The sequence below is a fragment of the Saimiri boliviensis genome, chromosome 12 (genome assembly GCF_048565385.1).
Source record: "Saimiri boliviensis isolate mSaiBol1 chromosome 12, mSaiBol1.pri, whole genome shotgun sequence".
In the NCBI taxonomy this organism is placed as follows: domain Eukaryota; kingdom Metazoa; phylum Chordata; class Mammalia; order Primates; family Cebidae; genus Saimiri; species Saimiri boliviensis.
In genome coordinates this window covers 77,417,973-77,445,000 of record NC_133460.1, presented here as the reverse complement: position 1 = coordinate 77,445,000, position 27,028 = coordinate 77,417,973, and the positions used below count along the sequence as shown (strand labels likewise).

General features: G+C 46.6%; 2 protein-coding genes across 6 annotated transcripts in view; one reads left to right on the top strand and one right to left on the bottom strand.

Annotated features, from left to right (window-relative positions):
* KIF11 (kinesin family member 11) overlaps positions 1-1,484 on the bottom strand; it is a 52,452-nt gene extending 50,968 nt beyond the window's left edge. Inside the window, exon 1 of the mRNA XM_039465131.2 lies at positions 1,123-1,484. Within this exon, the coding sequence (XP_039321065.1) occupies positions 1,123-1,199 (77 nt within the window). The 5' untranslated portion in view covers positions 1,200-1,484. The remainder of the gene's footprint in view (positions 1-1,122) is intronic.
* A 140-nt stretch (positions 1,485-1,624) lies between these two features.
* Positions 1,625-27,028, top strand: part of IDE (insulin degrading enzyme) — a 141,220-nt gene continuing 115,816 nt past the window's right edge. The window contains exon 1 of one of the 5 annotated variants that reach the window (XM_074382581.1): positions 1,625-1,786. In XM_074382581.1, the coding sequence (XP_074238682.1) occupies positions 1,752-1,786 (35 nt within the window). In that variant the 5' untranslated portion in view covers positions 1,625-1,751. Of the gene's footprint in view, positions 1,787-18,648; positions 18,825-18,962; positions 19,058-19,197; positions 19,751-27,028 lie in introns of those variants that run through there. The other 4 variants (XM_039465130.2, XM_003922391.3, XM_074382582.1 and 1 more) reach the window with 4 other exon arrangements.

Genomic DNA, 27,028 nt, shown 5'->3' with positions numbered 1-27,028 from the left:
GGGAAAGAGGGGGCTCCAGCAATGATTGTTTTGTTTCTTAATCTGAGTTATGAACACAAATGTTTATTACATTATTCTTAATAACTTTTTCTAAGTCTGAAGTATTTTGTAACTATTATTAAAAAAAGAAACCAAATAAAGGCACACGGAAAAGGTAATATTGCCTGGTTTTATTAAACAATCAAAATAATTTTAAAATTTGCACTTGTTATATGCACTGCATTTTTAAATAAAAATCTTCAAAACAAGCAACTACTAACAGAAGGCCCAGATTACAGCTGGTAAGTGTCACTGGCCAGACTTAGGATTGCTATCAAATCTCCTCTCTTGCACCTAGTTTAGAAAGGTTTACAGAAAAGTTGCCACAACAACTGTTAACAGCCACAAAAAGAGACACACAAAACACGCATACTCAGTAAACTGTGGAGAGTCTCTAAAAAGTTGAATAAATCAATTCTAACTAAGCAACAGTTTCTAGCTCATTTTAAAATTAAGAAGTTATTTGGAAACCAGTCAGAGGAGTCGAACATCACTCCACATCCCCTTATCTCGAAAAATCCGTTAATTTGGTCTATGAATAAATAGGCAGATGAAAACTGCAGCACAATCAGAAATTTACATTAGCTTAAATTGCCTTGATCTTTTATAAACTCACTTTATAACTTAATTTTAATGTTTACATACAGAGATGTTTACTTGTTTAGTAGTGATTTAAAAAATATTGCATCTAGAATAAAGATAATTAAGTGATTGATTTCTTTTTAGAGGCGATAATACCAACGTAAGGGCTAAACCATCTGCAAAACAGGTATTCAGTCTTACTTCCAAACTGATAGACTCCATGAAGTAGCATACAAAAGTGACACCTAGATCTTTGTTGACTATAGTTTAAAATAAGAATGCACTTTCCAGTAAGGAACAGTGATCAAATCAAACATCCAATTTTCTACTGAAAATCAAACACACACAGCAACCGGGTGTCATTTTTATTGAACAGAACGCGGACAACAAAGAAACTGGGAGCCTCAGGAAATGCAAACAAAATCCCTCTCCCCGAACCGCCTAGGAGGAGGCCCAGCAGCAAAGCCCCGGCGCTCGGAATCCTGTCAGCCCTCTCCCTACCTGCATCTCACCACCACCTGGATGTTCTTCCCCTTCTCCTCTTTCTTCTTCGCAGACGAATTTGGCTGCGACGCCATGACGGTCCCCGCCAAAAAATCAACGCCTGGCCGCAGCCTTGGGCGCCGTGGGGCGCGTAGGGGCTTGGCGGCAGACGGGAGCCTGAGTCTCCCTGGCCCGTGCTGGGCGCTGGCGTGGCCTGGAGGACTGACCCGCGCAGCTCGGCGTTCCCGCTCTCTACCCGGTACTCTGGCCGTGGCGTTGGTCCCGCACCAGCCGGTGCCACCAAATCACTAATCTCGTCTCCGCCCAAAGTCCCAGAAACCGAGAAACGCCTCGGCGCCTCAATTTGAAAAAGGAGCCGAGTAGCCAGGCCAATGGCTGCGCGGGTGCGCAAGGCACCATGGGACGTAGTGTCCTCACCGAAGCCCCGCCCTCAGGGCGTGACCTCCAGTAAAGAGCTGGGCTGTCAGATCGCTCCGGAACTCAATAGTCCGGGGCCGAGACGCAGGAAAGGAGTGTGGAACTTCAGCGTGCCGTGGCTCAACTTACGTGACGTCTCTAGCCCCAAATTCCCTCATCTGCAGAGAGGAAATACTAGTAACCACCTCACAGAGTTATGGGGAGAATCAATGAGCTTATGCAAGTATATAGATTGGAATATACGGTAAGTGCTCTCCATGATTATACTTACTAGAGAATTGTAAGAGGGCAATGGAAGCACAGAAGAGAAGCGAGCCGCCTTCCCGGAGGCAGAGACCAAAATAGACTTTTTTTTTTTTTTTTTTTTTTTTGAGACGGAGTCGGCCGGGCGTGGTGGCTCACGCCTGTAATCCAAGCACTTTGGAGGCCAAGGCGGGCGGATCACCTGAGGTCGGGAGTTCAAGACCAGCCTGACCAACAGGGTGAAACCCCGTCTTAAAAAAAAAAAAAAAAAAAAAAAAAAAATTAAAAGAAAGAGACGGAGTCTCGCTCTTGTCACTCAGACTGGAGTGCAGTGGCGCGATCTCGGCTTACTGCAACCTCCGCCTCCCTCAGCCCCCGGGTAGCTGGGATTACAGGTGCATGCCACCACGCCTGGCTATGTTGTATTTTTTTTTTTTTTTTGAGACGGAGTTTCGCTCTTGTTACCCAGGCTGGAGTGCAATGGCGCGATCTCGGCTCACCGCAACCTCCGCCTCCTGGGTTCAGGCAATTCTCCTGCCTCAGCCTCCTGAGTAGCTGGGATTACAGGCACATGCCACCATGCCCAGCTAATTTTTTGTATTTTTAGTAGAGACAGTGTTTCACCAGGTTGACCAGGATGGTCTCAATCTCTCGACCTCGTGATCCACCCGCCTCGGCCTCCCAAAGTGCTGGGATTACAGGCTTGAGCCACTGCGCCCGGCCTATGTTGTATTTTTAGTAGAGATATGGTTTCACCATGTTGGCCCGGCTGGTCTCGAACTCCTGACCTCAGATGATCCCCACCCCCACCGCAACGCCCGCCTCGGCCTCCCAAAGTGCTGGGATTACAGGCGTGAGCCACCCCGCCCGGCCCGGAATAGTCTTGAAGAATTATTAGTGTTGGGCTCGGTGGCTCACGCCTGTAATCCCAACACTTTAACAGGCCGAGGTAGGAGGATGCTTGAGGCCAGAAGTTTGAGACCAGACTGGGCGACATAGGGGGAACCCCACCACCACCGCCGTCAACACACTTGCATCTCAACAACAACAACAACAACAAAATGGGGGAAAAAATAGCCTAGGGTGGTGTGTGCCTGTTCTCCCAGCTACCCACGAGGCTGAGGCTAAAGGAACGCTGAACACAGGAGATCAAGGCTGCAGCGAGCCGGAATTATGCCACTAGATTATTCCAGCCTAGGCGACAGAGCAATAACCTTTCTCAAAAAAAAAAAAAGAAAGAAAAAGAGTAATTAGGAAGTGTTAAGAGATAAGGCTACTACAGGTTCCAAATCGTGATGAAATGGACATTGAATGCCATTTGGAGGACTCTTAAATCATCATCGATAAAGCGACTCCAAGCAAGAAAGCAGGATCCGCCCAGATTTTAGAACGAACGACTGCACTGATCGACTGACGCAGGACGCCGGCCCGCTCCGCCTTCCCGCGCGGCGCAGCGGGCGGTCGCGTCTCAAGAAGGCTGCGCAAAAGTCAGCGCCGCGGCCTACGAATCCCAGCATGCAGCGCTCGCTGGGGCCTGCGCGCCCTCTGCCAGCTCCCGCCTGCCGCAGGCAAAATTTTCGGCGTCTTCGCGGTGCCTGGCGTGACTCGACTGCTGTAGGTGTGGGACGCTCTACCAGGAACTACTGAAACAGAAGCCTATGCCGCATTCGGTTCTTGCAACTGCGCTTCTGGGGCACACAACCCATCGGAACCTATTAAGTAACAAACCGATGCAGTGAAAAGCTCTTACGTCCTTTTTGTGTTCCTCCACTTACTAATGCCCTAGTTGCACCCCACCCCAAGGCAATATCTACATCTACAGCTCCTTCTGCTGGTCAACTGTATTTTGCGTAGCCAGCTATCTATTGATCTCTCCTCTTAGGTGGCTCCCTGGCATTTCAAAATGGAACCTATATCCCAGACTGAACTCTTATCTTACCTCCACCCTAATTTTTCTTATCTAGACACTGGTGCTAATCACAACCTTTGATTCCTCCATGCGTAGGGGAGTGCTGTTGACTTTATCTCCCCTGCGATCACCCTAGTCCAAGGCTCTTATCTCTTACCTGTACTACTGTCATCCACCTCCTTAGCAAGACTCTCTTCTCTTTTCTCCTCCCCCCCGACCCCTCTACTACATGTACTCAGCAAAGGAAATGTCTTTTTTTTTTTTAAGAAACAAATAAGGGCCTGGCGCGGTGGCTCAAGCCTGTAATCCCAGCACTTTGGGAGGCCGAGGCGAGTAGATCACGAGGTCAAGAGATCGAGACCATCCTGGTCTACATGGTGAAACCCTGTCTCTACTAAAAATACACAAAATTAGCTGGGCATGGTGGCATGTGCCTGTAATCCCAGCTACTCAGGAGGCTGAGGCAGGAGAATTGCCTGAACCCAGGAGGTGGAGGTTTCGGTGAGCCGAGATCGCGCCGTTGTACTCCAGCCTGGGTAACAAGAGTGAAACTGTCTCAAAAAAAGAAAAAAAGAAAAAGAAACAAATAAGAAAATAAGACCATGCTCTTCATCTGCTTTTTAATCTTACACTAGCTTCTTATTTGTATTTGGAATGAAATCCAAACTCTTTACTATGCCCTGTAGGGTCCTGATGATCTGGCCCTTGTCCATACCATCAACTAAAGGCACTTGCCAAAAATCTCATTACCATGCGTCAGAGCTCCTATCTTTTTCCTGTGGCCAGGCCCTTGCCCTGAATTCTGTTTGGCTCTTTGCATGGCTTACCCATTCTCATTCTTCAGCTCTCAGTGGAACTTTCTCTTTTAAAAAGAGCTTTCCTGACCACCCTAATAAAGCACATTCCTCATAATTTCCTTTTTCTTTTTCTTTTTTTTTTTGAGACAGCAGTGGTGGGATCTCGGCTCACTGCAACCTCCGCCTCCTGGGTTCAAGGGATTCTTGTGCCTCAGCCTCCTGAGTAGGTGGGGCTACAGGCACCCCACTACGCCCAGCTAATTTTTTTGTATTTTGAGTAGAGACTGGGTTTTAGAATGTTAGCCAGGCTGGTCTCAAACTCCTGACCTCAAGTAATCCGCCCTTCTCAGCCTCCCAAAGTGCTGAGATTACAGACGCGAGCCACCATAACTAGCCTTCCTCTTACAATTTTCTATCTCAGAACCCTGTCTATTTTCTTCATAACACTACAGTCTGCAATTACATTGTTAATATACAGTGTATCTCCATGGATAGAATGTCAGTTTCATTAGAGACCCAGTCTTTTCATTCAGTATTATTTTCCCAGTGTCTTGAACAGAGTCTTACACAAAGTAAGGCTTTACTCAATAAATACACATTGAGTATCTGAAGGAAATTACTAAACATTTATCGGCCTTGGTTTCCTCATCTGTAAAATGGAGATAATAATTATTATTGTGAGAACTAAAATAACATATATAAAGTGCCTGGGATATAATAGGAAAAAAGTCTTAATTTCTTTTATTTTTTTTTGAGACGGAGTCTCGCACTGTTGCCCAGGCTGTAGTGCAGTGGTGTGATATTGGCTCACTGCAGCCTCCACCTCCTGGGTTCAGGCAATTCTTCTGTCCCAGCCTCCCAAGTGGCTGGAACTACAGGTTCGTGCCACCATGCCCGGCTTTTTTTTTTTTTTTTTTTAACAGTAGAGACCAGGTTTCACCATCTTGGCCAGGCTGGTCTCGAACTCCTGACCTCATGATCCACCCACCTTAGCCTCCCAAAGTGCTGGGATTACAGGCGTGAGCCACTGCGCCTGGACTAATTCCTTCTTTTCTTTCATTTTGTTCGATTTTTTTGAGTAAGGGTCTCACTCTGTCACCAAGGCTGGAGTACATTGCACCATCATGGCTCACTGAAGCCTGAACCTCCTGGGCCCAAGGGATCCTCCCATCTCAGCCTCCTGAGTAGCTGGTACTGTAGGCACAAGTCACTACACCTGGCTAATTTTGTTTTCCTTTGATAGAGATGGGAGTCTCCCTATGTTGATCAGGCTGGTCATGAACTCCTGGCCTCGAGTAATTCTCCCACCTCAGCCTCCCAAAGTGCTGGTATTACAGGCACTGGGCCTTTTTCCTTTCTCTTTAGTAAATATCCAAACAATATTTACATTAACAGTCAAATAGGTTGACACAAGAAATTCAAGAGTCTCCATTTGATAATAGATATAGCTACCATTTATCTAGGGTTTACAATGAGTCAAACTCCATGCTAAAGGCTTTGTGTGCATCATCTCATTTAATCTTCAGAACAACTTTCCAAAATAAAACTATTATTTTCTACTACTTTATCAGCAAACAGGCCAAATAAGTTTGTCTGTAGTCACACAGCATATGACCATACTTACTCAAACTTTTTTTTTTTTTTTTTGAGACGGAGTTTCGCCCTTGTTACCCAGGCTGGAGTGCAATGGCGCGATCTCGGCTCACCGCAACCTCCGCCTCCTGGGCTCAGGCAATTCTCCTGCCTCAGCCTCCTGAGTAGCTGGGATTACAGGCACGTGCCACCATGCCCAGCTAATTTTTTGCACTTTTAGTAGAGACGGGGTTTCACCATGTTGACCAGGATGGTCTCGATCTCTCGACCTCGTGATCCACCCGCCTCGGCCTCCCAAAGTGCTAGGATTACAGGCTTGAGCCGCCGCGCCTGGCTTTTTTTTTTTTTTTTTTTTTTGAGATAGACAGAGCCTGGCTCTGTCACCCAGGCTGGAATGTAATGGCCTGATCTTGGTTCACTGCAACCTCCGCCTCCTGGGTTTAAGCTGCCTCAGCCTCCCAAAAGCTGGGATTGCAGGTGCCCACCACCACACCTGACTAATTTTTCTATTTTTAGTAGAGATGGGGTTTCACCATCTTGGCCAGGCTGGTCTTGAACTCCTGACCACTTGATCCACTTGCCTTGCCCTCCTAAAGTGCTGGGGTTACAGGTGTGAGCCACAGTGCCTGGCCCCTACTTAAACTTTAATCATAGTGTAAGATTAAGTATTGGGGAAAGAACTTAGAATTCTTTCCCATTCTGGCCGAGCTCAGTGGCTCACACCTGTAATCCCAGCACTTTGGGAGGCCAAGGCAGGTGGATCACCTGAGGTCAGGAGTTTGAAACCAGCCTGACCAACAAGGTGAAACCCCATCTCTACTAAAAACACAAAAATTAGCTAGGCATGGTGGCAGATGCCTGTAATCCCAGCTATTCGGCAGGCTGAGACAGAAGTGCTTGAATCCAGGAGTTGGAGGTTGCAGTGAGCTGAAATCGTGCCACTGCACTCTAGCCCAGGCAACAGAGTGAGACTCCATCTCAAAAAAAACAACAACAAAAAAAAAAAAAACTTTCTCATTCCAACACCCAAGTTCTCTTAACTACTGTCTTTTGCATCGAATTTTTTCATTTGCTAAGTGCACATGAATCCACTTTTATCATACTCTTTTTGAAGTGCTTACTGTGGGCCTGGCAATGAATACACAGCCTGAATTATTGTACTTGCCCTCGCGGCTAAATCTAATAGAGAGAGCCAGGGTCTTATGGTCATGTTTAAGTGTTGTGTTGCACTAAGCAGGTCCCTGAAATGTCATTTTACATTGCCTTTGTTGAGTTCAAACTACTCAGGCTAATAATCAACATTTCTCTGCTGAGCATGGTGGCTCGCACCTGTAATCCCAGCACTTTGGGAGGGCAAAGCGAGTGGATCACCTGACATCAGAGTTCAAGCCTGGCCAAGATGGCAAAACCCCTTCTCTACTAAAAATACAAAATATTAGCTGGGTGTGGTGGCACATGCTTGTAATCCCAGCTACTTGGGAGGCTGAGGCAAGAGAATCGCTCGAACCTTGAAGGCGGAGGTTGCAGTGAGCCGAGATCATGCCATTGCTCTCCAACTTGGGCAACAGAGCCAGGCTCCATCTCAAAACAAACAAACAAAAATTAGCTGGGGCTGGGCGAGGTAGCTAATGCCTGTAATCCCAGCACTTCTGGAGGCCAAGGCGGATGAATCACGAGGTCAGGAGTTCCAGACCACCCTGGCCAACATGGTGAAACGCTGTCTCTACTAAAAATACAAAAATCAGCTAGGTGTGCTGGTGGATGCCTGTAATCCCAGCTACTCAGGAGGCTGAGGCAAAGAGAATCACTTGAACTGGGAGGCGGAGGTTACAGTGAGTCAAGATTGTGGCACTGCACTCCAGCCTGAGCAACAGAGTGAGACTCCATCTCAAAATAAATAAATACAATAAGACTTAAAAATAAAATAAGCTGGGCATTATTGCTTATGCCTGTAATTCCAACACTGGGAGTCCAAGATGGGCGGATCACAAAGTCTGGAGTTCAAGACCAGTCTGGCCAATATAGTGGAACCTGTCTCTACTAAAAATACAGAAGATTAGCTCGATGTGGTGGTATGCACCTGTAGTCCCAGCTTCTTGGGAGGCTGAGGCAGCAGAATTGCAAGAACCCGGGAGGCAAGATCGTGCCATTGCATTCCAGCCCGGGCAACAGTCTGAGATTTGGTCTCAAAAAGATAAACAATAAATAAAATAAAATAAATAATAAACAATAGGAGTGATATCTTAGTCATTTTTGTATACCACTTAGTAGCAAGCACAGTGCTTAGCAAATGCTTGCCAAATGCATATTTGCTGAATCTGATCAAATCTGTGGATGTAACTACCATTTACAGGAAATAGAGGAAACAAACACGTTAAGTCACATTGTAAGAATACAGTCAGCAGGCCAGGCATGGTGGCTCATGCCTGTAATCTCAGCACTTTGGAAGGCTGAGGTGGGTGAATCACTTGAGGTCAGAAGTTTGAGACTAGCCTGGGCAATATGGTGAAACCCTGTCTCTACTAAAAATACAAAATAATTGATCAAGTGTGGCAGTGCATGCCTGTAACTCCTGCTACTCAGGAGGCTGAGGCAGGAAAATGGTTTGAACCCAGGAGACAGAGGTTGCAGTGAGCTGAGGTCACTCCATTGCACTCCAGCCTGGGCAACAAAAGCAAAACTCCATTTTAAAAAAACAAAAATAAAAAAGAATACAGTCAGCAAAATTTAGAATGTTTGGAACACGACAGGACAAATAACTTCTTTGACAAATAAATTGCAAAATAAAAAAGATGTGGAAAAAGCTGGGCGTGGTGGCTGATACCTGTAATACTAGCACTTTGGGAGGCCCAGGTGGGCAGATGACCTCTTAGGAGTTCAAGACCAGCCTGGCCAACATGGTGAAAACCCATTTCTACTAAAAAAATACAAAAATTAGCCAGGCATGGTGGCACATGCCTGTAATCCCAGCTACTCAGGAGGCTGAGACAGGAGAATTGCTTGAACCCAGGAGGCAAAGGTTGCAGTAAGCCAAGATCGTGCCACACTACACTCCAGCCTGGGTGACAGAGATGAGACTCTTTAAAAAAAAAAAAAAAAAAGTGAGGCCGGGCACACTGGCTCACACATATAATCCCAGCACTTTGGGAGGCCGAGACAGGTGGATCACGAGGTCAAGAGATCAAGACCATCCTGGTCAACATGGTGAAACCCCGTCTCTACTAAAAATGCAAAAACTAGCTGGGCATGGTGGCACACGCCTGTAATCCCAGCTACTCAGGAGGCTGAGGCAGGAGAATTGCTTGAACCCAGGAGACAGAGGTTGCGGTAAGGCGAGATCGCGCCATTGCACTCCAGTGTGGGTGATGAGCGAAACTCCGTCTAAAAAAAAAAAAAAAAAGTGGAGGGAGAAATCTATGAATTGAAGAAGACTTAGAAATGACAAGCTATAACAAGCTTTTTTATAAAATTTTATGTGAAATTGAAAAGGGCCAGAAAATCCAAGCCAATTCTCTTAAAGAAGAATCTGGGCCAGGCGTGGTGGCTCACGCCTGTAATCCAAGCACTTTGGAGGCCAAGGTGGGTGGATCAACTGAGGTCCGGAGCTCAAGACCAGCCTGCCCAACATGGTGAAACCCCGTCTCAAAAAAAAAAAAAGAAAAAGAAAAAATTTTTTTTCAAAAAAAAAAAAGAACAATGTGGACCACATATGCTTCCAAATATTAAGAATTATTGGCCGGGCTCGGTGGCTCAAGCCTGTAATCCCAGCACTTTGGGAGGCCGAGGCAGGTGGATCACAAGGTCAAGAGATCGAGACCATCCTGGTCAATATGGTGAAACCCCGTCTCTACTAAAAATACAAAAAAATTAGCTGGGCATGGTGGTGCGTGCCTGCAATCCCAGCTACTCAGGAGGCTGAGGCAGGAGAATTGCCTGAACCCAGGAGGCGGAGGTTGTGGTGAGCCGAGATCGCGCCATTGCACTCCAGCCTGGGTAACAAGAGCGAAACTTCGTCTCAAAAAAAAAAAAAAAAAGTAATCCCGCCAGGCGCGGTGGCTCAAGCCTGTAATCCCAGCACTTTGGGAGGCCGAGGCGGGTGGATCACGAGGTCGAGAGATCAAGACCATCCTGGTCAACATGGTGAAACCCCGTCTCTACTAAAAATTCAAAAAATTAGCTGGGCATGGTGGCGCGTGCCCGTAATCCCAGCTACTCAGGAGGCTGAGGCAGGAGAATTGCCTGAACCCAGGAGGCGGAGGTTGCGGTGAGCCGAGATCGTGCCATTGCACTCCAGCCTGGGTAACAAGAGTGAAACTCCGTCTCAAAAAAAAAAAAAAAAAAAAAAGTAATCCCAGCACTTTGGGAGGTTTGAGGTGGGAGGGTCAGCTGAGGTCAGGAGTCCAAGACCAGCCTGACTAATATTGTGAAACTCCATCTCTACTGAAAAAAAAAAAAATTAGCCAGGTGTGGTGGTGGACACCTGTAATCTCAGCTCCTCTGAGAGGCTGAGGCAGGAAAATCACTTGAACCTGGAAGGCAGAGGTTGCAGTGAGCTGAGATCATGCCACTGCACTCCAGCCTGGACAACAGAGCGAGACTCTGTCTTAAAAAAAAAAAGAGAGAGAGAAAATAAAGAATGTTAACAAGCAAAAATCATACTAAAAACATATGGATAAATCTCTCCAGATAGTAAAAGAAAGCCAGACCCAAAAGAAGATATACTGTATGAGTCCATTTATATTAAATTGTAAACCAGGCAAAACTAATTTATCATGTTAGGAGTCAGGTAGCTGGGCACGGTGGCTGACGCCTGCAATCCTAGCACTCTGGGAGGCTGAGGTGGGTGGATCACCTGAGGTTAGGAGTTCAAGACCAGCCTGGCCATCATGGTGAAACGCCATCTTTAAAAAAAAAAAAAGTCAGGTTAGTGGTTACCGTTGGCGTGACAGTGACTAAAAGAAAGAATAAGGGAGAGCTTCTGGGTGTGTTTACAGGGATGTGTTCAGTTTTTGAAAATTCACCGAACTGTACAGTTATCACTTGTTTACTTTGCTGTTTGCAATACTTCAATAAACTCTTCAAAAAAAAATCTTCAAAAGATACAAAACAAAACAAACATATTAATCAAATGAAGTGTTTTTTTTCTTGTTTGGATCCTGATTTGAACAAACCCATTGTAAAAAGAAACATCTGAGGCAATCAGGAAAGTGGGAACACTAGATATTTGATATTAAGTAATTATGTTAATATTTTAAGTATGTTTGTACCTGCAGATTTTCTTTAAGTCCTTTGAGATACATACTGAAATATTAAGAGATGAAATATTAATAATATGATGCTCGGTATTTGGTTCAGATTGATTTAGTGGAGGCTGAGGGACTAGGAGGAAAAGATAGAACATACTGGCCATGAACTGGTGATACAGAAGCTAAATAATGAATGGATGTCTGGGGTATTTATTTACTGACATTGTTTGGCTGTAGAATTCTAAAATTGTATTTTTCAAAATGTTTTTAGCCTAAATCACAGAATCTATGTTGACATTGTTGGGCTATAGAATTCTAAAATCATATTTTGCCTGGAATAGTTGTATTATTTTTCTTGCTTTTATGTATGTTTAAATTGTTCCATAATACAAAGTTTTCTTTTTTTTTTTTTTAATGTGATCAAGTGCTCTTGTCACCCAGGCTGGAGTGCAAAGGTGTGATCTTGGCTCACTGCAACCTCTGCCTCCCAGGTTCAAGCAATTCTCCTGCCTCAGCCTTCCAGGTAGCTGGGATTACAGTCACCTGCCACCATGCTCGGCTAATTTTTTGTAGTTTTAGTAGAGTCAGGGTTTCACCACATTGGCCAGGATGGTCTCAAACTCCTGACCTTAGGTGAGCCACCGGCCTTGGCCTCCCAAAGTGCTGGGATTACAGGCATGAGCCACCGTGCCCTGCCCAATAAAAAGTTTTTGAATGTGTGTTAGTTTTAAGTACAATACTATGGTAATAAAATACCTAAAAGCAACATGAATTTTTAATAATGTTTTATAGATAAGTGATTTATTAATTATAAATTTGTTAAGAGTTTTTCTAAATGACTCATCCTTGCGAGTCCTTAAAGGTAAATCTGAGTTACTTTATGCACAGTACTTGAAATATTAATATAAAATCTACAATTCATATTTTCCACACACAGTTAAAACAACTCTTGATTTCTCCATTCAACAAATATTATGGGCCCAGGGATGCTTTCAGTGTTGAGGATACACCAGTGAAATGAGCAACCAGGTTTCTATTCTTGTGGTATTTACATGTTAGAGAGGGAGATAAAACAGTAAATTAGGCTGGGCGTGGTGGCTCACGCCTGTAATCCCAGCATTTTGGGAGGCCAAGGCAGGCAGATCATGAGGTCAGGAGTTCGAGACCAGCCTGGCCAAATTGGTGAAACCCCCATCTCTCCTAAAAATACAAAAATTAGCTGGATGTGGTGGTAGGTACCTGTAATCCCAGCTACTAGGGAGGCTGAAGCAGAAGAATTGCTTGAACCCAGGAGGTGGAGGTTGCAGTGAGCCGAGATTGCGCCACTGCACTCCAGCCTGGGCGAGTGCAGTGCGAGACTACGTCTAAAAAAAAAAAAAGTAAGTTAAGATACATAAAATCGCTGGGCCCAGTGGCTCATGCCTGTAATCTCAGTACTTTGGGAGGACGAGTAGGGCAGATCACTTGAGGTTGGGAGTTTGAGACCAGCCTGACCAACATGAAGAAACCCCTTCTCTACTAAAAATACAAAATTAGCCCAGAGTGGTGGTGCATGCCTGTAATCCCAGTCATTTGGGGAGGCTGAGGCAGGAGAATCACTTGAACCTGGGAGGCAGAGGTTGCAATGAGCTGAGTTGGCACCACTGCTCTCCAGCCCAGCAACAAGAGTGAAATTCTGTCTCACAAAAAAAAAAAAAAAAAAAAAACAAAAACAAAAAAACAAGACACATAAAATGAAGCCAGGCATGGCGGGGTGGCTCACGCCTGTAATCCCAGCACTTTGGGAGGCCAAGGTGGGCAGATCAACTGAGGTGGGAGTTCAAGACCAGCCGGACTAACATGGAGAAACCCCATCTCTACTAAAAATAGGAAAATTAGCCAGGCCTGGTCGCGCATGCCTGTAATGCCAGCTATTCGGGAACCTGAGGCAGGAGAATCGCTTGAACCCAGGAGGTGAGGTTGTGCTGAGCCGAGATGGTGCCATTGCACTCCAGCCTGGGCAACAAGAATGAAAGTCTGTCTCAAAAACAAAAAACAGGGGCCGGGCGCGGTGGCTCAAGGCTGTAATCCCAGCACTTTGGGAGGCCGAGGCGGGTGGATCACGAGGTCAAGAGATCGAGACCATCCTGGTCAACATGGTGAAACCCCGTCTCTACTAAAAATACAAAAAACTAGCTGGGCGTGGTGGCGCGTGCCTGTAATCCCAGCTACTTAGGAGGCTGAGGCAGGAGAATTGCCTGAGCCCGGGAGGCAGAGGTTGCAGTGAGCCGAGATCGCGCCATTGCACTCCAGCCTGGGCAACAAGAGCGAAACTCCGTCTCAAAAACAAAACAAAACAAAACAAAACAAAAGACTGGTTTGTAAGTCACAAACACTGAATATGACTTTTTTCTCTTTGCATTCCTACTATAAGGACCCTAATTCCTCTCAATGCCTTTGGTCTCTAGGGAAGGGTCCTGAGGTTTGGCCAAGAAAGAGAAGCATGGGGAGTAAAATTTCAACATCTCCTTTTGCTATGTAGATTTTGTGGGAGAGTTTGGGAAGCTACTTCAGATAAAGTGGTTGGAGAAGTTCTCTCTGAGGAAGTGAAATTCAAGTTGTGGCTTGAAAAGTAAGAAGGCCCAGCCTAGCCAGCATGGTGAAACCCTGTCTCTGTTAAAAATACAAAAATTAGCCAGTTACGGTGGCATGTCACTGCAGTCCCAGTTACTCGGGAGGCTGAGGCAGGAGAATCACTTGAACCTGGGAGGTGAAGGTTGTGCTGAGCTGAGATCACGCCACTGCACTCCAGCCTGGGCAACAGAGTGTCTCAAAAGTAAGGTAAGGTAAGGTAGAAAGAAAGAGAAAGAAGCCGGGCGCGGTGGCTCATGCCTGTAATCCCAGCACTTTGGGAGGCCGAGGCGGGTGGATCACGAGGTCTCAAGAGATCGAGACCATCCTGGTCAACATGGTGAAACCCTGTCTCTACTAAAAATACAAAAAATTAGCTGGGCATGGTGGCGCGTGCCTGTAATCCCAGCTACTCAGGAGGCTGAGGCAGGAGAATTGCCTGAACCCAGGAGGTGGAGGTTGCGGTGAGCCGAGGTCGCACCATTGCACTCCAGCCTGGGTAACAAGAGCGAAACTCTGTCTCAAAAAAAAAAAAAGAAAGAAAGAAAGAGAAAGAAAAGAAACACAGGATGGCAGGGCATGGTGGCTCACGCTTATAATCAGCACTATGGGAGGCTGAGGTGGGTGGATCATGTGGTCAGGAGTTCGAGACCAGCCTGGCCAACGTGGTGAAACCCTGTCTCTACTAAAATACAAAAAATTAGCTGGGTTTGGTGGTGTGCACTTGTAGTCCCAGCTACTTGGGAGGCTCAGGCAGGGGAATCACTTGAACCCAGGAAGTGGAGGTTGCAGCGAACTGAAATTGTGCCACTGCACTCCAGCCTGGTGATGAAGTGAGAGTCTATCAGAAAGAGAAAGAAAGAAAGAAAAGAAAAGAGCGGCCGGGCGCGGTGGCTCAAGCCTGTAATCCCAGCACTTTGGGAGGCCGAGGCGGGTGGATCACGAGGTCAAGAAATCGAGACCATCCTGGTCAACATGGTGAAACCCCGTCTCTACTCAAAACACAAAAAAATTAGCTGAGCATGGTGGCGTGTGCCTGTAATCCCAGCTACTCAGGAGGCTGAGGCAGGAGAATTGCCTGAACCCAGGAGGTGGAGGTTGCGGTGAGCCGAGATTGCGCCATTGCACTCCAGCCTGGGTAACAAGAGTGAAACTCCGTCTCAAAAAAAAAAAAAAAAAAAAAAAAAAGAAAAGAAAAGAAAAGGAAGAAGGAAGAAAGAAAGGAAAGAAAAGAAGGAGCCAAAAATGAGATCAGGTGCAGGGAAAAACTCCAGAGAGTGGAAACATCAATCATGAAGGTTTGAGACAAGAGAATCTGACATGTTCCAGGAACTGTCAGAAGGCCAGGGAACTGGAAACGTCTTTCTCTCTCCCAATTAATCTTTGCTACTGAGATTCTACTGCTTGAACGATGAAAGCTGTAACCCAAATCTGGATTTGGGGAAATGCTTTATTTAAGCATTTTTGGACTGTTTTTAACAAGTTTATGAACAATTAATAAATTGCATTTTTTCCTGTTTATAAGCACACGAAGATATACTCACAGACATACACAGTAACAGAATCTAACATTATCCTGGCAACTATGAAAATAGATGGCTAAGGCCAGATGCAGTGGCTCACACCTGTAATCCCAGTACTTTGGGAGGCCGAGGCGGGGTGATCACAAGGTCAGGAGTTGGAGACCAACCCGGCCAACACAGTGAAACCCCATCTCTACTAAAAATACAAAAATTAGTTGGGTGTGGTGGCGGGCACCTGTAATCCGAGCTACTCGGGAGGCTGAGGCAGGAGAATCGCTTGAATCTGGGAGTCAGAGGTTGTGGTGAGCCGAAATGGCACCACTGCACTCCAGCCTGGGTAACAGAGCAAGGCTCCCCTCAAAAAAAAAAAAAAAAAAGAGCCGGGCGCGGTGGCTCAAGCCTGTAATCCCAGCACTTTGGGAGGCCGAGGCGGGTGGATCACAAGGTCAACAGATTGAGACCATCCTGGTCAACATGGTGAAACCCCGTCTCTACTAAAAATACAAAAAATTAGCTGGGCATGGTGGTGCGTGCCTGCAATCCCAGCTACTCAGGAGGCTGAGGCAGGAGAATTGCCTGAACCCAGGAGGCAGAGGTTGTGGTGAGCTGAGATCGCGCCATTGCACTCCAGCCTGGGTAACAAGAGCAAAACTCCGTCTCAAAAAAAAAAAAAAAGACTAGTTTTAGCAACATAGGTCTCGTCTCTATAAAAAAATAAAAATAGCTGGGCCCAGTGGCTCACACCTGTAATCCCAGCACTTTCGGAGGCCATGGCAGGTGGATTGCCTGAGGTCAGAAGTTTGAGACCAAACTGACCAACATAGAGAAACCCCATCTCTACTAAAAATAGAAAATTAGCTGGGCATGGTGGTATTCGCCTGTAGTCCAGAAATTAGCTGGGTGTAGTGGTGTGCGCCTCAGCTATCGCAAGGCTAAGGCAGGAGAATTGCTGGAATCCAGGAGGCAGAGGTTGCAGTGAGCTGAGATCAAGCCACTGCACTCCAGCCTGGAAAAAGAGTGAAACTCCGTCTCAAAAAAAAAAAAAGTTGTCTAGGTGGTTTACACCTTGTACTTGTTTAAACAAGTGAGACTGGGAAAGGTTACATCCTAGACCTTCATATTTCCCACTTTTTCTCATCATTCTGGGCTCTGCGTGAATGTCACTTCCTCAGAGAGGCCTTTCCTCACCACATTTTTTTCTTCATATCTCGTACTCATTTAACTTATTTTCTGTTTTTCCCACAAAGTTAGAAGGTAAGATCCATCAAGACAAACTTTTGTCTTTTATCTACTGCTGTATCCCCAGCACCTTTATAATACCTGGTATCTATAAGGTATTCAAAAAATGTTTGTCAAGTCATAAATGAGATGAGCAAATCACAAGTTTTGGCATCAGACAGTCGGGTTCAAATTACAACTCCACTCTTTCTGTCCAATTGTTCGCAAGTTACTTAACCTCTCTCTGCCACAGCTTCCTCATATCTGGTAGGTGGGGAAATAACCATTTCACAGGATGATCATGAAGACTAATGAAGGATTGATGTGCAATGCCAGACAGAGTAGACCCTCAAAATTGTTACTTTTCTTTCCATCCAGCTCCTCTTCATTGAGACTATAGTTAAGAGACTATATTAATATTCTTTCTTATCCAGGACATCGACTCCAACTATCCACTCAACCAAATTTATCATGAAGTTAATGAAGTTTAAACTTCAGGACCGCTCACTTGCACAGGATCCAAACTGGAAGTGGTCGAGGGAAAGCCAGTTGTGGTCTGGGAGCACTTTTATGTAAGCATTTTTAATAAACAGCCTAAAGAGATCTCAGGAAAAAAAAAGTCATAATCTCCAGGTCTCAAGTATTTGTTGTGATTTATTTTCTCTCTATATTTATCTTGTTTTGATTGCTAATTTTGTATTTATAATTTGTATTTTATGTCTCAAAGAGGTTCCCCAAATTGTACATGTTTCAAGCCCTCCAAGACTGAATCTACTCTTGGCCTAGCCCATTTTTAGATTCTATTAATGGAGCATAAATGTATTCAGAAAGTCTGCATTAACATTCTCAGAGGAGCTGCTTCAAGGTGATTGACTACTCTGCATTGGGACTGGTAACTTAAAGGTTCTTGAAATCATGTACTTGCAAACACCACCAGGAGGCTTTCCATAATTTTTACGTTTTCATCCAAAGGTTTGCCTTTAGGTGAAGTTGCATTGTTTAAAAGGTCGTTGGGTACCTCTCTGATAAAGCCCCAATTTGATTAAGGAATCCTTCTACTGAATTCCCATTTAAAGCAATACTAGGACTCAGGACACTGTTTTTGGCTGTAGTCGTTGGTCTGCCAATCAGAAACCTAAAAGTACTTAAGCTGGGAAGTCACCATCGCTAATCGCACTCTTTCTTGAAGACTCCCGTTAGGTATAATGGAAAGTTAGATCCATAACAACTATTAGGTTGGTCGTGAGTGCAAAGCACCATAAAGTCACTGGGGAGAAAAATTCTTTGTTTAAAAAGTAACGACTGAACCCGACTGACAGTAGTATTCCTAGTGCGGGGTACTAACTAGTACGAGTAGTAGTTTCTACTTTGGATTTGAAGCCTTGTTTTGCTGTGGCGCCCGTCCCATCTGCACCTTCCTCTTAAGCGAGCTGCTAGCTTCCCCAAGGATGGAAACGTGCCCCGGGTCCTGGCCTCTCCATCGCGGACCCCTGCGTCTGAATTCCCCCCACGCCGCTCTCGAGCCGGACGGGTGCCTTCGCAGTTCAGGTCTCCACCGCGCTCTAGAGGGAGCCCGCGGGCCGCGCGGCCGCTGCGACCACGAACCTCATTCCAACACCTGCAGGGCCGGGCAAGCTATTCAGTGAGGGTGCTCGGGAAAACATGGCCCCGTGTACCCTCACTGGATTCATGAGCGGCCCCTAGCCCCCTCACAGCCAAACACACGTCGCCACCCTCACAGGTGCGACCTGTGGGACCTAGCTGGGACCCACCCCGCCTGGGAAAGCCTGGGTGCTTGGCTCCCAAAGCGCCCCGGCCAGATCCCTGTCCCTCCCGCCTGCCAGCTCAGGCCTCGGCTGCCCGCCGTCGCCACCGTCCTCGCCCGCGTCCTCGCCCCATCCGGCTCCAAGCAAAACCCGGAGCGGCTGCCTCTCCGCAGCTCCCGGGAGACGGCGCGGCGCTGCGGGTAGAGCATGCGCAGTGTGCAGGGCCAGCTCGCAGCGCAAGCAGGAAGCGTTCGCGGTGATCCCGGACTCCGCTGGCTAATGCGGTACCGGCTAGCGTGGCTTCTGCACCCTGCGCTGCCCAGCACTTTCCGCTCGGTCTTCGGCGCCCGCCTGCCGCCCCCGGAGCGGCTCTGTGGGTAAGCGGAACGGAGCGCCCGGGCTCTCGGGCCCCTGGGGTCACGGTGGTTTGGCGCTCGGGTTGCAAAGTGGTGATTCAGCACTTAAAGCCGCCGCCGCCGCCCCTCACGCCGCCCGTCCCGTCGGCCTGGGGCCCGGACTGCCGTGCCGAGGCCGCCCCAGGGCCCGGAAGAGCGGCTCGCCCGGCGAGAGCCAGAGGCCTGGTCCACAGTCGGGGACGTCCGTCGGGCTGGTGAGGCGGCCGGGGCGGTGACCCGGGGCCACGGGGCGTGTGCCATTAGTGCGGGGGGCGCGGGGGCGGGCGGAGTCGCCCGGCCTGCTACCGGATCCGCGCCGCGTCACTGTCCCGGAGTCCGCCTGTGAGGGGGCCGGGACTTTGAGCCGTGGGGTACAGGACCCCGACGTCTTCGTGGGGACAGCTTCTCACCTTGCCCTCAGCCCTGCCCTCTCCTCCGGGCACTGGGTTTCCAGGACTGTGTGGAATGCCCGCGCTGGGATCTGTAAAAGTTTGCCTGCCTCCCGCCTTAGTGAGAACACGAGTGTGGGGTTTCCTATCCGGGGAAATTTAGAAGCCGAAAGACACCTCGGGATGCTCTTCAGCAGCTCCCTTGTTTTACATCGGAGGCAGCCGGGGTTCCGAGAGATGCTCTGATTTCCCTGCCGTTGCCGAGACTGGCAGAACCAGGACTAGGACACAGGTTTTTTACCATCCGGTGGCGTGCACTCTCCACTTCTCCGCTGATCTGCGTACGCTAGGCGTTTTCAGGCTTGTAGTGAACGCTGAGTACTTTTTACTTCGAATGGAAGAGGATAGGCAGTATTATCTTGCCCTCCCCAAAAGCATTATTTGAACTCCTCCTGGTTTTAATCAGTAATAGCCGGTACCTACTAAGTGCGGGGCACTGTGATCGACCCTCTGTGTAAAGTATGTGTCTGTCTTCTAGGGAACTTTTGACTTGATTGGAGCGGATTGGGATGCCACGGGAAATGAGATAGCTGAAAAGGCTGTGTTGATGAGGGTCAGAAGATGGGTAGTATGGGTAGTGTGTGGGGGCAGAGATAGAAAAGTGGGGGTAGGCTGGCTTTGGAAGGATGGCAGAAAGGGTGGAGTGTGAGCTGGCGTGGGCGTAATCCAGCCTAGATATGCGGGGAGTTTGTGTTGGGGGAACACTGAGCCGATTAGTCTGGTTGAAGCTTTAGAGAATTTCCCTAGGGGAATTATGAGTACACAAGTCCTGTATTATAACAGTAGGATAATGCTGGCCTGGGCCTTGAATTTTAGTTGGGATTTTCCCAATGCGTAGTAGGTAGGGACCTATTAAGTTTTTGAGCTGGGAAGTTATCTGATGGAGCTGGGAGTTTAGGAAAGCAGTTTGGTGGCCGTGTGGAGGATGTCAGAGAGTGGAGAGAGTCCTGAGGCAGAGAAACCTGTTGGGGCTTGGTCTTTACTGCCTGTATTAGGATGATGGCAGTGGGGCACTAAGAAAAGCTAATACAAATAAAGACTCTATGGATCTTGTTCTCCTCTGTTTTCCACTACATCACAAAATATGCTACAATGTGTAAAAAGACCCCTGAGCTGAGAAAATCAGGTGGTAAGCGCAGGCAGGTTGCCTCCTTTTGTTCTCTTTTGGGTCAGTCTGCTTTTGTTCTGAATTCATTACTGATAGGCTAGGCTTAGCTTCATATTGTCTCCAGCATATAGAATTTGTGATTTTTAAAGAAAGCATCCATTTTAAGTTTTACATAACTAAGTGGTTTGTATGTTCTAGTTAAAATTGTATTTTCTCTGTAGTTACTAAGTCCAGTCGACCAACTAGAGTTTCAAGATATGTTTTTCTCAAAGATGGAAATCTGAGAGATTTAAAGCATAATGAATGAGATGAGCCAGCTAGAAAGCTCTACCCTAAAATGAGTGAGTGTGGCTTTTATGGAAAATACAGGTCCAACCAGAGGGATCAGGGCATAGTTTTAGGAAGGAAAGCACTAACATCTGAAGCTACCACATATTCACATCTTAAGGAATGCAATCAGCCCTACTGTACATAGTAGTAAGAGGTCTTTTTTTTTTTTTTTTTTTTTTTTTTTTTTTTTTTTAGACGGAGTCTCACTCCATCACCCAGGCTGGAGTGCAGTGGTGCAATCTCGGCTCACTGCAACCTCTGCCTCCTGGGTTCAAGCGATTCTCCTGTCTCAGCCTCCTGAGTAGCTGGTATTAACAGGTGTGTGCCACCACATCCTGCTAATTTTTTTTTTTTTTTTTTTTGAGACGGAGTTTCGTTCTTGTTACCCAGGCTGGAGTGCAATGGCGCGATCTCAGCTCACTGCAACCTCCGCCTCCTGGTTCAAGCAATTCTCCTGCCTCAGCCTCCCGAGTAGCTAGGACTACAGGCATGTGCCACCATGCCCAGCTAATTTTTGTATTTTTAGTAGAGATGGGTTTCACCATGTTGACCAGAATGGTCTGGATCTCTTGACCTCATGATCCACCTGCCTTGGCCTCCCAAAGTGCTGGGATTACAGGCGTGAGCCACTGTCCTGCTAATTTTTAAAGTATTTTTAGTAGAGACGGGGGTTTCGCCATATTGGCCAGGCTGGTCTTGAACTCCAGACATTGTGAATCTCCTGCCTCGACCTCCCAAAGTGCTGGGATTAGAGGCTGGAGCCACTGCACCCAGCCTCGGAAGAATGTCTTTTTTTTTTTTTTTTTTGAGACGGAGTTTCGCTCTTGTTACCCAGGCTGGAGTGCAATGGTGCGATCTCGGCTCACCGCAACCTCCGCCTCCTGGGTTCAGGCGAATTCTCCTGCCTCAGCCTCCTGAGTAGCTGGGATTACAGGCATGCGCCACCATTGCCCAGCTAATTTTTTTGTATTTTTAGTAGAGACGGGGTTTCACCATGTTGACCAGGATGGTCTCGATCTCTTGATCTGGTGATCCACCTGCCTCGGCCTCCCAAAGTGCTGGGATTACAGGCTTGAGCCACTGTGCCTGGCCATGGAAGAATGTCTTAACAGAGATAGCCACACGGCCATTTGCTGGAAGAGCTGGATTTAACCCATGTCTATCTGGCATTGGAGCCTGAGCCCTTAACGATTATACTGCCTTGTCTGGTATTTGGGCTTTCATTTTCTGGTCTAACCTTGAGACAGAGATGGTCTTAAAGCATTTATGTAAGATCGACCCATTTACCAAGTAACCTCATTGTTCTGTGTTCAGCCTTACTTTATAAGTTGGGACTGTGTGGAATTATCTGAATTATTGGGGCACCTGAAGATAATAGCCCATTCCCTGGCAACAACTTGAGCCACCTGGGCATGTCATCTCACTTTGCAGGCAGCCCTACTTTGCATTTCCTTGTTCCATAGGCTTAGGAAACAGTGGTATGCCAACTGGGACTATTAACATTCAAGTTTTTAAACTACTTTTAACCAGAAAAATGCCTTTTAATAGTATAAAAGGACAGGGTACCCCTGAGTTTCTTTAATTAATCTAATCCACACATTCTGCCTGTCTTGAAAGTTAGGGTTGGGGTGAGGTGCGGTGGCTCACGCCTGTAATCTCAGCACATTAGGATTACAAAGGTGAGCAGATCATTTGAGGTCAGGAGTTAGAGACCAGCCTGGGCAACATGGTGAAACCCCATCTACTAAAAATACAAAAAAAAAAAAAAAAAAAAAAATTAGCTAGGTGTGGTGGTGGGTGTCTGTAAACCCAGCTACTGGAAGCCTGAAGCAAGAGAATCACTTGAACCCAGGAGGCTGAGGCAGGAGAATCGCTCGAACCTGGGCGGCAGAGGTTGCAGTGAGCTAGATAATGCCACAGCACTCCAGCCTGGGCAACAGAGCAAGACTCTGTCAAAAAAAAAAAAAAAAAAAAAAAAAAAGTTAGGGTTGGGGACAGTTCCCTCGGGGTAAGGGAGGAAGAGTTCAGTATGTTTTCTTTTTTTTAAATTTTGAGACGGTTTCACTCCCGCCCAGGTTGGAGTGCAGTGATGTGATCTCAGCTCACCGTGACCTTCACCTCTTGAGCTCAAGTGATCCTCCCACCTCAGCTAGCTGGGACTGCAGGCTCACCCCCCCACACCCAGCTAATTTTTGTATTTTTGGTAGAGACAGGGTTTCGCCATGTTGCCCAGGCTGATCTCAAACTCCTGGGCTGAAGCAATCCACCTGCCTTCCAAAGTGTTGGGGTTACAGGCGTGAGCCACTGTGCCAGGCCCAGTATATGTTTTCATAAACATTGGTTTCCTTTTTGTTTTTCTGTTGGTATTTTTTTTTTTTTTTTTTTTTGAGACGGAGTTTCGCCCTTGTTACCCAGGCTGGAGTGCAATGGCGCGATCTCGGCTCACCGCAACCTCCGCCTCCTGGGCTCAGGCAATTCTCCTGCCTCAGCCTCCTGAGTAGCTGGGATTACAGGTACGTGCCACCATGCCCAGCTAATTTTTTGCACTTTTAGTAGAGACGGGGTTTCACCATGTTGACCAGGATGGTCTCGATCTCTTGACCTCGTGATCCACCCGCCTCAGCCTCCCAAAGTGCTGGGATTACAGGCTTGAGCCACCGCGCCCAGCTCTGTTGGTATTTTATATCTCCTAAACATGGAAGGAAAGGAAGCACTTTCCTTCCATAGGGGTAGATCCTCTAGATATATTAGATTGTGTAGCCTTCTCAATTGGCTTCAGTCTGCCCTCATTGTTCTCGGTTAGTTTAGACATTATTTGAACATTTATTCTATAGTGATCGCCAGACTGTGTCCAGTACTATGTAAATGCAAAGATAGCCATAAATCCTGTCCTCGAGGAGCTTTCAGTAATAAACAGTAAACTCATTTACCTCTGACCTTTTGCTAGACACCTCCACTTTTATGTTTTGTTGCTTCTTTCAATTAATTTTGAAAAACTACTTAGTCTTTTTTATCACCATACAGATTACTTTTTTAAAAAGTGGGACTCACAAAATTCTTTTATTCTTCTCAAATAACTGTTTGTTTTTGTCTATTAAAAGTGTGAGTGGGCTCTGGCTCACACTTATAATCCCAGCACTTTGGGAGGCCAAGGCGGGTGGATCACAAGGTCAGGAGATCAAAACCATCCTGGTCAAATGATGAAACTCTGTCTCTACTAGCAATACAAAAATTAGCTGGGCATGGTGACGTGTGCCTGTAATCCCAGCTACTTTTTTTTTTTTTTTTTTTTTTTTTAAATTAAGATGGGGTTTCACCATGATGGCCAGGCTGGTCTTGAACTCCTGGCCTCAGGTGATCTACCCACCTCGGCCTCCCAAAGTGCTAGTATTACAGGCGTGAGCCACCGTGCCCGGCCCCAGCTACTCTTTTTTTTTTTTAAAAAAAAAACAAACTTTTTTTAAAAGTAGGACTCACAAGCTGCTTTTTTTTTTTTTTTTTTTCCCTGAGACAGTCTCGCTGTGTCTCCAGCCTGGAATGCAGTGGCAATCTCAGCTCACTGCAACCTCTGCCACCCAGGTTCAAGCGATTCTCCTGCCTCAGCCTCCCAAGTAGCTGGGACTACAGGTGTGTGTGTCACCATGCCCAGCTAACTTTTGTGTTTTTGGTGGAGATGGGGTTCACCAAGTTGGCCAGGTTGGTCTCGATCTCTTCTTAGCCTCCAAAAATGCTGAGATTACAGGCGTGAGCCACTGCATGTGGCCACAGGCTGCTTTCTGTAGGGAATGTATCACACTCTGCCTGACACATAGTAGGTACTCAGTACATATTTATTGCATAAGTTAATTAATTAATGGTCTTTCTTCAAAACCATTTTTCTCTGCAGAGTCCCTAGTTTTGCTGTGTTGGTATTATCATTTTTTCAGTTTAGCTTGAAAATTAGAGTAATCTTTGATTCTTTTTCCCTCATTACCTATTCCTAATACCCAATCCTCCTGAGTCTTTCATCCTAAAGACTCTGACTAAAGTTTCTTTCTTTCTTTCTTTTAACCACCTATTCATGAGGAATTAAGAGTAGGGACTAAAGTTTCTTGGAGTGATCTTGACCCTCATCACCATCCTAGTTCAGGCCATGATTATCTTCAGTAACATCTTACATCAGTGAGATTATGTCACCTGAACAGATTTCAGAACTGACTTTTTTTTTTTTTTGAGACGGAGTTTTCCCTCTTGTTACCCAGGATGGAGTGCAATGGTGCGATCTTGGCTCACTGCAACCTCCGCCTCCTGGGTTCAGGCAATTCTCCTGCCTCAGCCTCCTGAGTAGCTGGGATTACAGGCACGTGCCACCATGCCCAGCTAACTTTTTGTATTTTTAGTAGAGACGGGGTTTCACCATGTTGACCAGGATGGTCTCGATCTCTTGACCTTGTGATCCACCTGCCTTGGCCTCCCAAAGTGCTGGGATTACAGGCTTGAGCCACCGCGCCTGGCTGTCTGACTTTTTTTTGAGACAGAGTTTCACTCTTGTTACCCAGGATGGAGTGCAATGGCACGGTCTCGGCTCACTGCAACCTCCGCCTCCTGGGTTCAAGCAATTCTCCTGCCTCAGCCTCCTGAGTAGCTGGGATTACAGGCACGCACCACCATGCCCAGCTAATTTTTTGTATTTTCAGTAGAGACGGGGTTTCACCATGTTGACCAGGATGGTCTCGATTTCTTGACCTCGTGATCCACCCACCTTGGCCTCCCAAAGTGCTGGGATTACAGGCGTGAGCCACCATGCCTGGCCTTACTAGTTGATTCTTATCATCACTGTCAGAGTAGTAAATCACCTTTCCCAAGCTGTTGTCTTGCCTAAATATCACCAGTGGTTCTGCGCTATTTCAAGATCAAACTTCTTGACCTAGCATGTAAGCATTCTGTTGGCTGGCCCTAGCCCAACTTTTCAGCCTAACTCTTCTCCAGTTAGACTTAAATCTGTTTGCTGTCTGCTTTCACATGACCTATTTATTCCCAATTCTGAGATGTCCTTTCACTCTTTTCTTTGTATGACTAAATCATTTCTTCTTTTTAGGCCTTATTATACAGGTCACACAATTACTGTTTCTTTTTCTGAATTGAATAATTTTTTTTTTTTTTTTTTTTTTTTTTTAAATAAAGAGTTTCGCTCTTGTTACCCAGGCTGGAGTGCAATGGCGCGATCTCGGCTCACCGCAACCTCCGCCTCCTGGGTTCAGGCAATTCTCCTGCCTCAGCCTCCTGAGTAGCTGGGATTACAGGCACGTGCCACCATGCCCAGCTAATTTTTTTGTATTTTTAGTAGAGACGGGGTTTCACCATGTTGACCAGGATGGTCTCGATCTCTTGACCTCGTGATCCACCCGCCTCGGCCTCCCAAAGTGCTGGGATTACAGGCTTGAGCCACCGCGCCTGGCCAGAACTGAATAATTTTTAAAAACATTCTGAAACATCTATTTGATTTGATGTTTGATTAGATATTGCCTTTATTTTCTTACTCTCTTATGTTGTACATGCCAGAGTATATAGGATAAAGAAAAAATGAACACCTGGGTACTATCTACTTTAGGAAATAGAACATTTCCAGTACCTTCAAACCTGTCTATGGTCACCTGCCCAATTGTAACTCTATTCCTCCCCTGTGAGGTATTATTATTATTTTTTGAGATGGAGTCTGGCTCTATTGCCTAGGCTGGAGTGCAGTGCCACAATCTCACCTCCGTGTAACCTCCGCCTCCCAGGTTCAAGCGATTTTTCTGCCGCAGCCTCCTGTGTAGCTGGGACTACAGGCATGCGCCACCATACCTGGGGTAATTTTTGTATTTTTAGTAGAGATGGGGTTTCACCATGTTGCCCGGGCTGGTCTCAAACCCCTGACCTTAGGTGATCACCCACCTCAGCCTCCCAAAGTGCTGGAATTACAGACGTGGGCCACTGCTCCTGGCTGTATTATTCTATATTTAGATAACAATTTCCTTAGTTTCCTTTTTTTTCTTTTAAAAGGAATTATCTCGGCCAGGCCCAGTGGCTCAAGCCTGTAATCCCAGCACTTTGGGAGGCCAGGCGGGTGGATCACAAGGTTGAGAGATTGAGACCAACCTGGTCAACATGGTGAAACCCCGTCTCTACTAAAAATACAAAAAATTAACTGGGCATGGTGGCGCATGCCTATAATCCCAGCTACTCAGGAGGCTGAGGCAGGAGAATTGCCTGAAGCCAGGAGGCGGAGGTTGTGGTGAGCCGAGATCGCACCATTGCACTCCAGCCTGGGTAACAAG